Source organism: Scyliorhinus canicula, chromosome 20, assembly GCF_902713615.1.
Source record: "Scyliorhinus canicula chromosome 20, sScyCan1.1, whole genome shotgun sequence".
NCBI lineage: Eukaryota > Metazoa > Chordata > Chondrichthyes > Carcharhiniformes > Scyliorhinidae > Scyliorhinus > Scyliorhinus canicula.
This window is the reverse complement of record NC_052165.1, coordinates 72,533,998-72,549,590: the sequence shown is the minus strand read 5'-3', so window position 1 is coordinate 72,549,590 and position 15,593 is coordinate 72,533,998. Positions and strand designations below refer to the sequence as shown.

The window sequence follows — 15,593 nt, the reverse complement described above, 5'->3', positions numbered from 1 at the left end:
GTCTGGCCTAAATATGACTCCAGGCCCACAGCAATGTGATTAGCTTCTGTGCCCTCAGAAAGGCCTACGATACCACTCTGTTGTATCAAAGTACTGAAGTCCAAAAGGAATGAATCCGGATAGCCCACCTGGCATCAACCCAGGCACCAGATTGGCAATGGCATCACCCAACCCTGCCGCCCCCGTAAAGTCCTCCTTACTAAGATCTGGGGGCCTGTACCAAAATTGGGAGAGCTCTCTCACAGACATAGTCATCATATTTGCAGACAATGTTCCAGACATCACCATCCCTGGGTATGTCATGTCCCAGCAGAGGTAGAGGCACAGTGCTATATATTCAGGAGGGAGTTGCCCTGTGAATACTTAACATTGACTGCAGATCCCGTGAAGTTTCGTGGTATCAGGTCAGACATGGGCAAGTAAACACCCTGCTGATTGCCCCATCCCTGTCCCCCCTCTCCCCCTTCAGCTGATATATCACTACTCCCCCATGTTGAACACCAATTGGAAGAAGCATTGAATGTGGTAGGGGCACAGAATGTACTCCGGGTGGGGGCTTCATTATCCATCACAAAGAGTGACACAGTAGCTCCACTACTGACTGAGCTGGCTGGGTCCTAGATTGGGTCTGTGGCTGGTGGTGAGGGAACCAACAAGAGGGAGACACAACTTGACCTCATTCTCACCAATCTGCCTGTTGCAGATGTATGGGTAGGAGTGACCACTGCCTAGCCCTTGTGGAGCCAAAATCCACCTTCATATTCAGGACACCCACATTCCCTGGCGTGATACGACCATTGTGCTAAACAGGAAGAATTTGGAACAAATCTAGCCGCTCAAAACTTGGTAACCATGAGAGGCTGTGGGCCACCAGCAGCAGCAGAATTGTACTCAACCACAATCTGTAACCTCGTGGCCTGGCATATCCCCCACTCTACCATTACCACCACGCCAGGGAATCAACCCTGGTTCAATGTAGAGAGCATTCCAGGAGCAGCACCAGCCATAACAAAAAATGAAGTGCCAGCCTGGTGAAGCTACAACACAGGATTATTTGTGGGCCAAACAGCATAAGCAGCAAGTGATAGATAGAGCTAGGAAACTCCACAACTAAAGGATCAGATCTAAGCTCTGCAGTCCTACCACATCCAGTAATGAATGGTGATGGCTTGTTGCAGTGCATGCATGTGCGTGTGTGAGAGCGAGAGAGCTCACACGATGCTGCTACCATTGCGAATTGCTGTAAATTTACAGAAGTGGAATGAGCCATCACTTTATGGAATCAATGTGTAACCCTGTTTGGATATGTTACAGTGTGTGAGACGTGGGTTTCTGTGGTGAGGGAGAGAGGGCTGTTTGCGAGGTGCTTGCACTCAGCCCCTATATTGTACCATAAGATTTTGAAATTTGTTTCAAGTTTATTCTTTGAAGAAGCTGTTTTCTCCTCACCCTGCAAAGAAAAGAAGTTGTAGTTTTTATTTAGAAGCAATTAAAAATTGAAATTGTAGACGCAGAGATTGAAAAGATTTCTACAATTTGATGTCTGCAAATGTAAAGAATGAATGTAATGAAAATGCATTAAAATTTTCACAGGTATTTGGTTTTTTTTTAAATGAATGGTGATGGACAATTAAACAACAGGAGGAGGCTCCACAAATATCTCCATCCTCAATGATGAGGGTTCACAACACATTAGATACGGCTGAATTATTTGCAACACGTACAGCCAGAAGTGCCGAGTGATGATCCTCTTGGCCTCTTCTGGAGATCCCCAACATTACAGGTGCCAGTCTTCAGCCAATTTGATTCACTCCAAGTGATATCATTACATGACTGACTACACACTGCAAAGACTATGAGCCGCAACAACATTCCGACTTATGCTCCAAAACTTGCCGTGCTCCCAGCCAAGCTGGTCATGTGCAGCCACAGTGGACACCTATCCAACAATGTGGAAAATTGCCCCGTATACCCTGTCCTCAAAACGCAGGAAAAATCACTAACAGTGCTATCAAGATGCACTTAGTCTGCACACTGACGCTCAGTTTGGGTTCTGCCCAGGACAGTCGGTTCCTGACATCATTTCAATCATGGTCAAAAGAGCTGAACCTGAGGCAAGTCAAACACAGGACTAGTGAGACTAATGATACAGGCCAAGTTTCTACCTTGGCTGAGATTATCTCACTGGATGCCGATTTGGAAATTTACCCAGTCACATGGCTTCAGTTCGCCACTTCCCGGTTAGATATTTTCTTTAAACATCAGGCGCTCTGGAAACACTCGCACTTACGCCAAATGTGTTTTGGGAATGTATTTTTCCAGTCTCCACTTCATCCTGGGCAATGGGCTGTGTAAAGAGTCCATCCCTCCCTGGGGCTGCCTTAGTTTCAACAATTGAACAACAAATCATGCATTTAAATTTGAGGTTACATCTTCAATAGATTTACACGGCCCACGTTTGGCCTTGCTTTTCTGGGTTTGACTTTTGATCTATGACTGCCTTGCACAAATCTGTTCTCACACTTTCCCCCTCTCCTCTCTTCCTCTCTCTCTTTCTATTTCTCTCTCTCTCTCTCTCTCTCTCTCTCACTCACTCCCCTCCAACCTATCCCTGTCTTCCTTCAGCCCAATTCCTCAAATCCAGTGGTGGAAGGTGGAGGGAAGTTTGCCAAGCAACTCCGAGCTGCTCAACATGAACTCGGTCCTCAGACTGACAAACATCCAACCCGAGGACGAAGGCGTTTATGTGTGTGAAGCAAGGAATTCCAAAGCAAGGGACCGTGTCGAGGGGCGGCTCACCGTACACGGTAAAGAAACCCATCCTCCGGTTGCCCGAGCTTGCGTCTGAGAGGCTGCTCTTCTGAATAAGTTATGCTAATCTTTTCCAAATCACAGACTGGGCTTTAACCGGTACATGGGGAATATTTCTCGACACCGCAGTTTTGAACGGATGCCCAGGCCTAGAGGAGGTACAGAGGAGATTTAATAACATGGTACCAGGGATGAGGGACAGAATTTGAGTGAAAGAACGAGACAGGCTGCTGCTGTTCTCTGCCAAGCAGAAAAGGCTTAGAGAAGGTTTACTTCAGGTGCTCAAAATTATGATTTGTATCCTACTCTTATGAAGAGTAGGAAGAAACTATTCCACTGGCAGTGGGGCCGGTAACCAAGGATTCAATTATATGGTGTAAAAAAAACTCCAATTAAGGGGCAATTTAGCATGGCCAATTCACCTACCCTGCACATCTTGGGTTGTGGGGGTGAAACACACGCAGACAGGGGAAGAATGTGTAAACTCTGCACAGGCAGTAACCCGGGGCCTGGATCAAACCCGGGTCCTGGGTGCTGTGAGGCAGCAGTGCTAACCACTGTGCCACTGTACTGCCCTTTCAATGATATGGTTAAGCTGTGAGGAGCTTGGTTTGCAGATTGTTGCTGGGCAAATTCCTCTATGGGTATTTGTCCCTCACCACCTCTCAGTGTGGCACATTGTGACAGCTGCATAAAGAAGGCCTCAGCACACCATGAGCCTTGAATTAGTTAGCGGCAGCCGACCATTCATTCCACACTTTGCATTGCATTACATTACATTTCTGAAGTGACTTAATTGTGATTAGTTTTGTTCTGCCGTTTATAGTTTAACGAAGATGGGATCGTAACCCTGCCCACTGGACAATAGGTGGGCTGTTAAACTCACCCATTGGACTCGGCTGTTAATGTCATGCACTGATGCCTAGCGGTCTGATTTTAAACTCTACATCAGAGCTGGCCTGAGACACTGTCAGAAACTGGTGGTGTCCTTTAAATATGCAAATTAGGCTCTGATGACACCAGGGTCCAGAAGAAACCCAGAAAGGAAATGCTTTTGAAATGGATTGTGGGGCCAGGAGGAACAAGGGCTTTGCTATGCCCAACGAGGAAGCTAACAGCTAACTCCCCTCTCCTCTTAGTCATTGATGGTACCATTCACTCCCTCCGTCACCAACGCATGGTAGTATCTACAAGATGCACAGCAGGAACTCATCAAGCCTCCTTAGGCAGCACCCTCAAACCCACGACCACTATCATCTAGAAGTACAAGTGCTGCAGATTTGCGGCACGGTAACAATAGTGGTTAGCACTGTTGCTTCACAGCGCCAGGGCCCCAGGTTTGATTCCCGGCTTGGGTCACTGTCCGTGCGGAGTCTGCACGTTCTCCCCGTGTCTGCGTGGGTTTCCTCCGGGTGCTCCGGTTTCCTCCCACATGTTCCAAAAGACGTGCTGTTAGGTAATTTGGACATTCTGGGTTCTCCCTCAGTGTACCCGAACAGGCGCCGGAGTGTGGCGACGAAGGGCTTTTGGCAGTAACTTCATTGCAGTGTTAATGTAAGCCTACTTGTGACAATAAAGATTATTATATTATTATTATATCTGTTACAACACTTGTAAGTTCCTATCTAAGTCACTCACTTGGAAATATATTGGCCGTTCCTTCACTGTCACTGGGTCAAAATCTTCAAACACCCTCCCTAACAGCACAGTGGGTGTACCTACACCACATGGACTGCAGCGGTTGAAAAGGCAGCTCACCACCCCCTTCTGAAGGGCAATTAGGAATGGGCAATAAATGCTGGCCGAGCCAGTGATGCCCACATCCTGTAAAAAGAAAATTTAAAAAACCTCATCGTGATCTACCTTTTATTCATGTCACTAACGACAGCCCCCTGCTGTGTCCTCCTGTTAACAGCCAGGAGACTATCTGAAGCTGCGCTGTTGATTTTTACCCCTACCCTGGCGCCCGCTCCCAGACGCCTGCACTCAACTTCATCCCCAAGCACAAACCAAGACTAACAGTTGAGTGCAGCACTGCAGGAGTGCTGCACTGACAGTGATGCTACCTCTTGGATGTAACACTCAACCAATGCTCTATTTACCCTTCAGATGGGCATAAACGATCATTTTTCGAAGGGGTTTCTCTCGATAGTGTCCTGACCAGTATTTATTCCCTCAGTCAGAACACTGAAAAGGATATTATCTGGCCAAGATCAGAAGGCTACTTGGTGGAAATTGCTGTGCATATATCAGCTCCTGCATTTCCTAAACCACAAGTGACTATCCCCGGAATTCTCCGGCCATTTACTTTTCCCTCCAGCAGCGCATTCCCGCTGACAGGTTCTCCCGGCGCCGTGGGCTGGCTTCGATGGGAAATCCCATTGATAAGCAGCGAGAATATAGAATCCCGTCGCCAGCGAACGGCACGTCGCCAAGAAACACGCGTCCCGCCCGATATTTCAAAATTACTTTGTTGCACTTTGGAACACCCAGAGGTTGTGAATGGCAACAAAATAAATACAGGGCTGTCAAGATTGCCAATGTTGGCGTGAATTAAAAGGGTTTTACATTAAAGCTAGAATATTCATATAGGATTTCCCCTACAATTCCAGCCATGTCACTAATTTGCAACAAGAGTCTCTGTGACTTTAAGAAGAACTCATCTCTTTATTGAGAAAAACAAGCAACTTAAAAGTTGACATTTGCTGATGTTCATTACCAGCGACAGAAACTATGAAAGCTTTGGATCTCTGAAAGGCAATTACTTGATTGCCTGAAGGAGAGGATTTTCGATGCAATTAAGTTGGAGAAAAAAGAGGGCTGATCTTTCAACGACCTTTCTCCAAGTTGCCTCTTACTGTTTTCATTCATTAGCAGATTCTATGTTCTTCACAAAAATTGAATGAAGAATATTGAGGATAGAAGTGGCAGAAAACGCTAGTTTATTAGCTGTCAGTCCGTAATATTCTCACTACTCTTTCATGGCGTACTTTAAAAATAATTTTGTCTGGTTTTCTGGTCAGCCTTAAAAAATTTTTTGTCATTGTAATTGTCTCTTTGACTTTCTGAGTTCTCATTCTCATCCCTGTGTTGGGTATTTACAATGTATGAGCTTCTGAATTAGGAGCATGAGGAGGCCATTCGGCCCCTTGACCCTGCTCTACCATTCAACAAGATCATGGCTGATCTGATTATGGCCTCCACACATCCCCCCCCCCCCCCCCCCCCCCGGTAACCTTAAAATCTTCACTTACAAGGGAGTCTTCTGCCTTAAAAATATTAATTGTTCCCTCCTTCACCACTCTCCAGGAAAGAGAGTTCTACACATTCAAAGATTTTCTCTGAGAAAAAAAATCTCTCAATGGGAGACCCCTTATTTTGAGTCTGGGTCCGCTGGATCTGTCTCTCCCACAAGGAGAAACATCCCTTCAGCATTCACCGTCAAATCCCCTCAGGGTCTTATGGGCTGGATTCTCCGTTAAGTGCTCCCGCCAGCAGGGAATGACAATTGGTCCCCGCTGGCACTAGGAAATGGCCCCCAGCTGTGATTCTCTCCCTTTTACCATACTAAATTATGCATGGAGGAGAGCGCACCGGATTCCATCGGAATACTGTTATCAGACTGCCATTTGAGAGGGCAGCCTGATACGGAGGTCTGGCGGTGTGCTGCCCCCCCGCCCCCACCCCCCACCCACTCCCACCTTGCAAATCCCACCTCCTGCCCCCAGTGTCCAGTAGGGGCATTCTCCCCCGTAACCACAATGGGAATAATGGGTCACCCCTCCCCCACTGAACACGCACATGAAGGTCACCAGACCCCCTCCCCACCAATTCTCCTCCACCTCAGCATGTTCTCCCAAAGGAGACCCCCATCAGTCACCTCTGCCTGAAAGCAGAGAGCAGTGCAGACGTAGAGTAAAAAAAACACTGCATTTTCACTTATCCTTCCCTAACACCTGCTGCCTCAGACAAAGGTGTTTAAAAGCCAAGCTCAAAGGTCTAGATATCCCTTGATGTGGAGATGCCGGCGTTGGACTGGGGTGAGCACAGTAAGAAGTCTTACAACACCAGGTTAAAGTCCAACAGGTTTGTTTCAAACACGAGCTTTCGGAGCACGGCTCCTTCTTCAGGTGAAGAAGGAGCCGTGCTCCGAAAGCTCGTGTTTGAAACAAACCTGTTGGACTTTAACCTGGTGTTGTAAGACTTCTTACTAGATATCCCTTGACAGCCTTTGAAATGCAAATCTTCCATTTAATTTCACATAGCAATACGTTGTATTTGCCAGTGATTGACAGTTTTATTACTCCAGAGATCGGTGTTTGGTGGATTTGTGCTGTGAAAAAGAGGAAGTGAAAGCTGCTTTTGATGTGGTGAGGAACAGTCAACGCTCCCACTGGTGCATGGCATGTAGTGGGATGTCACTGCCGGGAAACCGGACCATCGGGTGCTGATCCCGTTTTCTGGCCAACGCTCCAATCTCCGCCGGAACGGGAATTCCCATACCGGCATCGGGCAATGGAGAATACACCCGGATTCTCCGTCCCGCCACAGCAGGGGCGGGATTCTCTAATCCCACGGCACAGTGTCCACGCCGTCGGGCCGACCCGATGACTAATTCTGGCTCCTACAGGGGGCCATGACGGCACTGGAGCGGTTCACGCCGCTCCAGCTGCTGATCCCGGTGCGAATTGGGCGCCGCGGGATCAGCGCATGCACAGTGGCCTCCTTCAACATGCAGGCCCCAATGCAACATGGCGCAGGGCTGCAGGGGCCGGCGCGTAGGAAAGGAGGCCCCGCTCCCGGGCCAGGCCACATCGGAGGTGCCTCCCCCCCGGGTTCAGACCCCCCCCCCCCCCACCCAGAAGGGCCTCCCCCAGATTGTGTTTCTCACTCTCCTCCCCCAGTTTTGTTTCTCTCTCTTCCCCCCAGTTTGTGTTTCTCTCTCTCTACCTCCCCAGTTTGTGTTTCTCTCTCTCCTCCTCCCCAGTTTGTGTTTTCTCTCTCTTTGTCCCCCAGTTTGTGTTTCTGTTCCTCCCCCAGTTTGTGTTTCTCTTTCTCTTCCTCCCCAGTTTGTGTTTCTCACACTCTTCTTCCCCAGTTTGTGTTTCTCACTCTCTTCCTCCCCGGTTTGTGTTTCTCTCTCTTTCTCTTCCTTCCCAGCTTGTGTTTCTCACTCTCTTCCTCCCCAGTTTGTGTTTCTCTTTCTCTTTGTCCCCCAGTTTGTGTTTCTGTTTCTCCCCCAGTTTGTGTTTCTCACTCTCTTCCTCCCCAGTTTGTGTTTCTCTCTCTCTTTGTCCCCCAGTTTGTGTTTCTGTTCCTCCCCCAGTTTGTGTTTCTCACTCTCTCCCTCCCCAGTTTGTGTTTCTCTCTCTCTTCCTCCCCAGTTTGTGTTTCTCACTCTCTTCCTCCCCAGTTTGTGTTCCTCTCTCTCTTCCTCCCCAGTTTGTGTTTCTCTCTCTTTCCTCCTCCCTCAGATTGTGTTTCTCACTCTCCTCCCCCAGTTTGTGTTTCTCTCTCTTCCTCCCCAGTTTGCAATCCTCTCTCTCTTCCCCCCAAGTTTGTGTTTCTCTCTCTCTTTGTCCCCCAGTTTGTGTTTCTGTTCCTCCCCCCGTTTGTTTCTCACTCTCCTCCCCCAGTTTGTGTTTCTCTCTCTCTTCCTCCCCAGTTTGTGTTTCTCTCTCTCTTCCTTCCCAGTTTGTGTTTCTCTCTCTCTTCCTCCCCAGTTTGTGTTCCTCTCTCTCATCCTCCCCAGTTTGTGTTTCTCTTTCTCTTCCTCCCAGTTTGTGTTTCTATTTCTCTTCCTCCCCAGTTTGTGTTTCTCTTTTCCTTCCTCCCAGTTTGTGTTTCTATTTCTCTTCCTCCCCAGTTTGTGTTTCTCTCTCTCTTCCTCCCAGTTTGCGTTTCTCTTTCTCTTCCTCCCCAGTTTGTGTTTCTCACTCTCTTTCTCCCCAGCTTGTGTTTCTCTTTCTCTTCCTCCCCAGTTTGTGTTTCTCACTCTCTTTCTCCCCAGTTTGTGTTTCTCTCACTCTTTGTCCCCCAGTTTGTGTTTCTGTTCCTCCCCAGTTTGTGTTTCTCACTCTCTTCCCCCCCAGTTTGCGTTTTCTCTCTCTTTGTCCCCCAGTTTGTTTTTCTGTTCCTCCCCCAGTTTGTGTTTCCCTTTCTCTTCCTCCCCAGTTTGTGTTTCTCACTCTCTTTCTCCCCAGTTTGTGTTTCTCTCACTCTTTGTCCCCAGCTTGTGTTTCTGTTCCTCCCCAGTTTGTGTTTCTCACTCTCCTCCCACAGTTTGTGTTTCTCTTTCTCTTCCTCCCCAGTTTGTTTTTCTCACTCTCCCCCCACAGTTTGTGTTTCTCTTTCTCTTCCTCCCCAGTTTGTGTTTCTCACTCTCCTCCCACAGTTTATGTTTCTCTTTCTCTTCCTCCCCAGTTTGTGTTTCTCTCTCTCTTCCTCCCCAGTTTGTGTTTCTCTCTCTCTTTGTCCCCTAGTTTGTGTTTCTGTTCCTCCCCCAGTTCGTGTTTCTCTCTCTCTCATTCTCTCCATCTTCCAGGTTGTGTTGCTCTCTGTCACTCTCTTAGTTTGTGTTCCTCTCTGCACATCTCTCTCAGTTTATATTTCTCTCTCTCTCCCAGAATTTGTTTATCTCTCTATCTCTCTCACGCAGCATGTGTTTCACTCTCCCTGCCCTAGCTTTTGTTTCACCTCCCTGCCCCAGTTTGTGTTTCTCTCTCTCCCAATTTGTGATTATCCTCCAGTTTGTTTTACTGTCTCAGTTCGTTTTTCTCTCTCCCCCAGTTTGTGTTTCCTTCTCTCAATTTGTATTTCTCCCCCTCTCTCAGTTGGTGTTTTAATGTAATTAGCCAACATTAAGCCATTGTTTATCAACCTGTATTTGACACTTGGGCTGGAAAGAAAATGGAACATGGGGGTTCACCTGGTTGGTCCCAGGGTTCAGTAAAAACCATGGCCGTGATTCTCCATTAACCTATGCCGAAATCGGTAAATGCGATTGGGTGGAGAATTGCTTCCGACGCTAAAGTCGTGGCAGGCGCAGAATTGACACCAAATCGTGATTCTCCGTCATCTTGAAAACGGCGTCAATGCGTTTCAGTCCGCAGGTAGAGTAGACCCGTTAGCATACATTAGCATGTAATTTGCATACCATTCATTTGCATATCATTTGCACATCATTGGCATATCGTTTGCATACCATTTGCATACCATTTCAGTCCGCAGGTAGAGTAAACACCGTTTGCATATCATTAGCGGGCCCGACCCGATGTTCTCCAGGGCTTCTGCAATTCTCCGCCCCCGATTTGCCGACTTCCCAACGGCGTGGTTCACTTGTGTTTTTAAAAATCAGGAGACCGGCGTGGTGGTTGTGCTGAGGGAGAGAGAGGGGGTACAGAGCATGGGGACAAGGGGAGGGGGGGAGGGCCATGCGTGCCCCCCCCCCCCCCAACATCGCCATAGTTTACTGACTGGCCGGGGGACTTCTTCCAGGGCCGGGGGTAGTTGGAGATGGGGGGGGTGGCCAGGAGGTGGGCTGTGGAGTCAGGGTGGACGGGCATGGATCACCATTGCTGCAGCCGGCAATGCAGCCATGCAGCTGCACACACCGCTAACAGCCCATTTTAAACTTGGTGCCACGTGTCGTATAGTCCCCCCCCCCCCCCCCCCCCCCCCCCCAGAGCTCGCCCCGAGGTACCCTCTGGCCCAGCTGACCCATCAGCTGTATGGGCGCGCTCCAGAACAACCAGTACCATCTTTTTGGCTGGGATAGTGTGTGTATGGGGAGTGTACTGTGCATGTACGGCTGCAGCTTGTCAGCCTCCCTGAGTCTCGATCCGCAAGTAGAGTAGACACTATTTGCAGATCATTATCGGGCCCTACCCGGTATTCTCCGTGGGGCACTGGTGCTAGCCCCTCAACTGTAGCAGGTGCGGCGCCGGGCTTTCTGTCGTACAAGTCCACGGATTCCGCGTTGGCATCAACGCTTAACGGAGAAACCAGCCCCATGTTAGAGAATTGCTGCAAATTTTTCCAGGCGCACTCGTGATTGGCCACTGGAACTTGGGCAGAAACCTTAGGGCTACACCCAACAATACTGCTGTTCTTGACTCTCAGTTAATGGAAAGTAATGGTTAAGCTTTATTGACAGATGTTGAAGGGAGGGCAGGGCGGGGACAAACGAGGAAGGTTATTCTTTCAGAGAATCCAACAGTTGCCCCTCTAACCTCTCGCCCGTGTTAACAAGCCCAAGCGGCCTCTTGAATGATGAAGGGGTTTCTTTGATATCGAAAGCTGCATTTTGCTTGCATGGGTTTTTGTGTATCTAACAAAAGCAAAGTGAAGAAGCACTCAGCAAGAGCAAAATAAATCTGAAATAGAAACAGAAAGTGCTGGAGACATTCGCTGGCTCAGGCAATAGCTGTGCAGAGAGAGTGAAACAGAGGTAGCATTTCAGGGTGATAATCTTTGAATAGAACGGATGGAGATTTAAAAGTGTATAGGTTAGTGAGGAGTCAACAAAATGAAGGGGTTCAGGTGCACAGGGGGGGGGTGGGGTGGAAAGATCAAGGGGTGGGGAGAAGATAATAGGATGGGGATGGTACCAGAGATTAAAAGACAAAAATGAGGATGGTGCAAGGCAAAGTGAGGTGATAATTGGGGAAAATATGGAATGGAAATGAAATGAAATGAAATGAAAAAAAATCGCTTATTGTCACGAGTAGGCTTTAATGAAGTTACTGTGAAAAGCCCCTAGTCGCCACATTCCGGCGCCTGTCCGGGGAGGCTGGTATGGGAATCGAACCGTGCTGCTGGCCTGTTTGGTCTGCTTTATAAGCCAGCGATTTAGCCTTGTGAGCTAAACCAGCCCCTATGGTTGGTGAATGGGGAGGGGAGGAACCCAAGGGAAGCACAAAATGAAGCATGGGGACAAGGGGAGGAGGGGAAGAGTCGCACAGCCCCCTCCCCCAACAGTAAATTTTTCCACGAGCACATGATTGGTCACTGGAATTTGGGCAGAAACCTTTGGGCTCTTTGCCTCCAGTTCATAGAATCTCTGGCTACGCCCAGCAATAGTAGAAAGAAGCGGAGCACAATACGTGGCGCCCAGGGCAGACGGAAACACTAAGAGGGGAACTAAACTACCAATGAGGGAGGGGGGGGGGGGGGGGGAACCTCGTGTAAAAACCGTTGTATATAAGACACAAACATGTTTGTAAATACCAGATACACATGAACTGTTACTCTGTAAAAACAACTAAAAGAGATGTAGATGGGAATAGATGAGACTTAATTTATCCATTGACAAGTCTCTTTTTTTTTCCCTTCTTCAATTTGATGCATTTTTGTGAGTGAAGTTATTCAATGCCGCAGGTGCCTCATTCTAACTTGTAGCTTGTTTCTCTCCCCAGCTCATCCTTACTGGATTGAGGCTACCAACGACACTATGCAGGACATTGGGAGTGACCTCATCTGGCGCTGTGAAGCAGGAGGCAAACCCCAGCCCACGTACAGATGGTTCCGGAATGGGGAAATAGTATCCGGGGTACGAAAGCTGTGCTTGTGCTCTCGCTGTGATTTCCACAGTTTGCAGTGGTCGCATGCTCATGGCTTCGCAGCAGTAAGATAAGAAATGCCTGACTCCCTTGCACAGCCTGTATCATGTTGGCTATTGACTCTAAATGATGCCCTGATGCTTCTCGATCTTTGTGGCGGTCCTAGAAAAGTCCTTTTCTTTCCTCTTGCTCAGTCTGCAAGAATGTCCCCAGCGGGTAACCAGCGACTTTGCTTTTCCCGCAAGCTTAAATATTTGCCTCTTTCCTTCTCCAGGTCTTTGAAAACGATATCCTCTTCAGTGCGTTGCTGAGACTAATTGAAAAGCTTGGTGAAGTTTTAGATTAAATAGCGGAAGGTTTGCCTTTTCAGCTCTGTGTTTGTTTCAAACATTTGCAGGCCCGATTCCGAATGAGCCGAGGGGAGCTGCGAATTTCCCGACTGATCCTGCAAGATTCCGGAATGTACCAGTGTGTGACGGAGAACAAGCATGGCTCCTTATATTCTAATGCTGAGTTGAAAGTTTTGGGTTGGTATTCCGAACGGCACTCGGCCCTTGAGTTCAGTACATGATTTTTGCATTTTTATTTTAGGCTCCAAGAGATTTCTGGATCGTTGGGTAGGCCTCAACTGAAATATTGCGGTCAGTACACGGCAGCGCATTTCAGAATGGACATCGAGAGTTCTGAATGGATGCAGAGCATGGTAGCATAGTGGTTAGCATTGCTCCTTCTCAGCTCCCGTGTCCCAGGTTCGATTCCCAGCTTGGGTCACTGTGGAGTCTGCACGTTCTCCCTGTGTCTGGGTGGGTTTACTCAGGGTGCTCCGGTTTCTTCCCACAAGTTCCGAAAGACTTGTTTGTGAGGTGATTTGGGCATTCTGAATTTTCCCTCGGTGTACCCGAACAGGCGCCGGAGTTTAGGACTGGGGGCTTTTCACAGTAGCTTCATTGCAGTGTTGTCAGCCTACTTGTGACAATAAATATTATTATTAAAAAAAAGATGATGGATCACAATGATGAAGGATTTCAGTTATGTTGGAGATCTCAGAGAGCCGGTATTGTTTTTCGTAGAGCAGAAAAGTTTAAGGGCTGATTTAATAGGGGCGTTCAAAATTATGATAGCACTTGATAGAGTAAGCGAGGTAAGATTGGTTCAACTGGCAGGAGAGTTGGTCACCAGAAGATACAAATTTCAAATAATTATCAAAAGAGCCGAGATGCCTAGTTTTTTTTTACACAGGAAGCAGCAAGTAAATAAAATGTTTGTAAAAATCGCCGTAGTCCCAGATGACCAGAGGCTATTTCCCCTTTGAGGGGGAGGAGCTGACTGGTGGTGGTTTAACCTAAGGATCACCACACCTCAGGAGAGGGGCAAGTTTGAGAAGGCAGGGCCTTTATGAATAAACTCACAAGGTACTAGAGTTGCACCGGCGGTGTTGGTCTTGCTCTGCACGACGAACCAGCTGTCCAGCCAACCAAGCTCAACCAGCCCCAACACAGAATGTGAAGATGGAATGCACTGCCTGAAAGGGTGGCGAAACCACCACCTCTTTTATTAAAAAGTTATTTATAGGATGTGGGCATTTCCGGCAAGGCCAAACTTGCTGCCCCTCCTTCATGACCCTTTGAGAAGGTGGTGGTGAGCAGCCTTGTTGAACTGCTGCAGTCTGTGCAATCAAGCTGCATCCATAGTGCTGTTAGAGAGGGAATTCCAGCATTTTGGCCCCACTGACAATGAAAGAATAGCGATGTATTTCCAAGACGGGATGCCGGGGATCAAAGATGCTGATAGATAGATAGAGAAATACAGCACAGAACAGGCCCTTCGGCCCACGATGTTGCGCCGAACTTTTGTCCTAGGTTAATCATAGAATTTTGGACAATTTTTCATGGCCAATCCACCCAACCTGCACATCTTTGGACTGTGGGAGGAAACCGGAGTACCCGGAGGAAACCCACGCAGTCACGGGGAGGATGTGCAGACTCCACACAGACATTGACCCAAGTCGAAATCGAACTTGGGACCCTGGAGCTGTGAAGCAATTGTGCTATCCACAATGCTACCGTGCTGCCCTTAAGAAGTTAACCTACACTCCATTATTCTACCCTAATCCAAGTACCTATCCAATAGCCGCTTGAAGGTCCCTAACTTTTCCGACTCAACTACTACCACAGGCAGTGCATTCCATGCCCCCACTACTCTCTGGGTAAAGAACCTACCTCTGACATCCCCTCTATATCTTCCACCATTTATCTTAAATTTATGTCCCCTTGTAATGGTGTGTTCCACCCGGGGAAAAAGTCTCTGACTGTCTACTCTATCTATTCCCCTGATCATCTTATAAACCTCTATCAAGTCGCCCCTCATCCTTCTCCGTTCTAATGAGAAAAGGCCTAGCACCCTCAACCTTTCCTCGTATGACGTACTCTCCATTCCAGACAACATCCTGGTAAATCTCCTTTGCACCTTTTCCAAAGCTTCCACATCCTTCCTAAAATCAGGTGACCAGAACTGCACACAGTACTCCAAATGTGGCCTGACCAAGGTTTTGTACAGCTGCATCATCACCTCACGGCTCTTAAATTCAATCCCTCTGCTAATGAACGCTAGCACACCATAGGCCTTCTTCACAGCTCTATCCACTTGAGTGGCAACTTTCAAAGAACTATGAACATAGACCCCAAGATCTCTCTGCTCCTCCACATTGCCAAGAACCCTACCATTAACCCTGTATTCCGCATTCAGATTTGTCCTTCCAAAATGGACAACCTCACACTTGTCAGGGTTAAACTCCATCTGCCACTTCTCAGCCCAGCTCTGCATTCTATCTATGTCTCTTTGAAGCCGACAACAGCCCTCCTCACTATCCACAACTCCACCAATCTTCGTATCATCTGCAAATTTACTGACCCACCCTTCAACTCCCTCATCCAAGTCGTTAATGAAAATCACAAACAGCAGAGGACCCAGAACTGATCCCTGCGGTACGCCACTGATAACTGGGCTCCAGGCTGAATATTTGCCATCCACCACCACTCTCTGTCTTCTATCGGTTAGCCAGTTTGTTATCCAACTGGCCAAATTTCCCACTATCCCATGCCTCCTTACTTTCTGCATAAGCCTACCATGGGGAACCTTATCAAATGCCTTACTAAAATCCATGTACACTACATCCACTGCTTTACCTTCATCCACATGCTTGGTCACCTCCTCAAAGAATTC

The 15,593-nt window shown here is 48.0% G+C and overlaps 1 protein-coding gene across 12 annotated transcripts in view; it reads left to right on the top strand.

Annotated features, from left to right (window-relative positions):
* Positions 1-15,593, top strand: part of cntn1b (contactin 1b) — a 903,199-nt gene that overhangs the window by 466,323 nt on the left and 421,283 nt on the right. For all 12 annotated transcript variants that reach the window (XM_038780269.1, XM_038780265.1, XM_038780278.1 and 9 more), the window contains 3 exons: positions 2,626-2,807; positions 12,228-12,361; positions 12,769-12,898. In XM_038780269.1, coding sequence (XP_038636197.1) covers positions 2,626-2,807; positions 12,228-12,361; positions 12,769-12,898 — 446 coding nt within the window. The remainder of the gene's footprint in view (positions 1-2,625; positions 2,808-12,227; positions 12,362-12,768; positions 12,899-15,593) is intronic.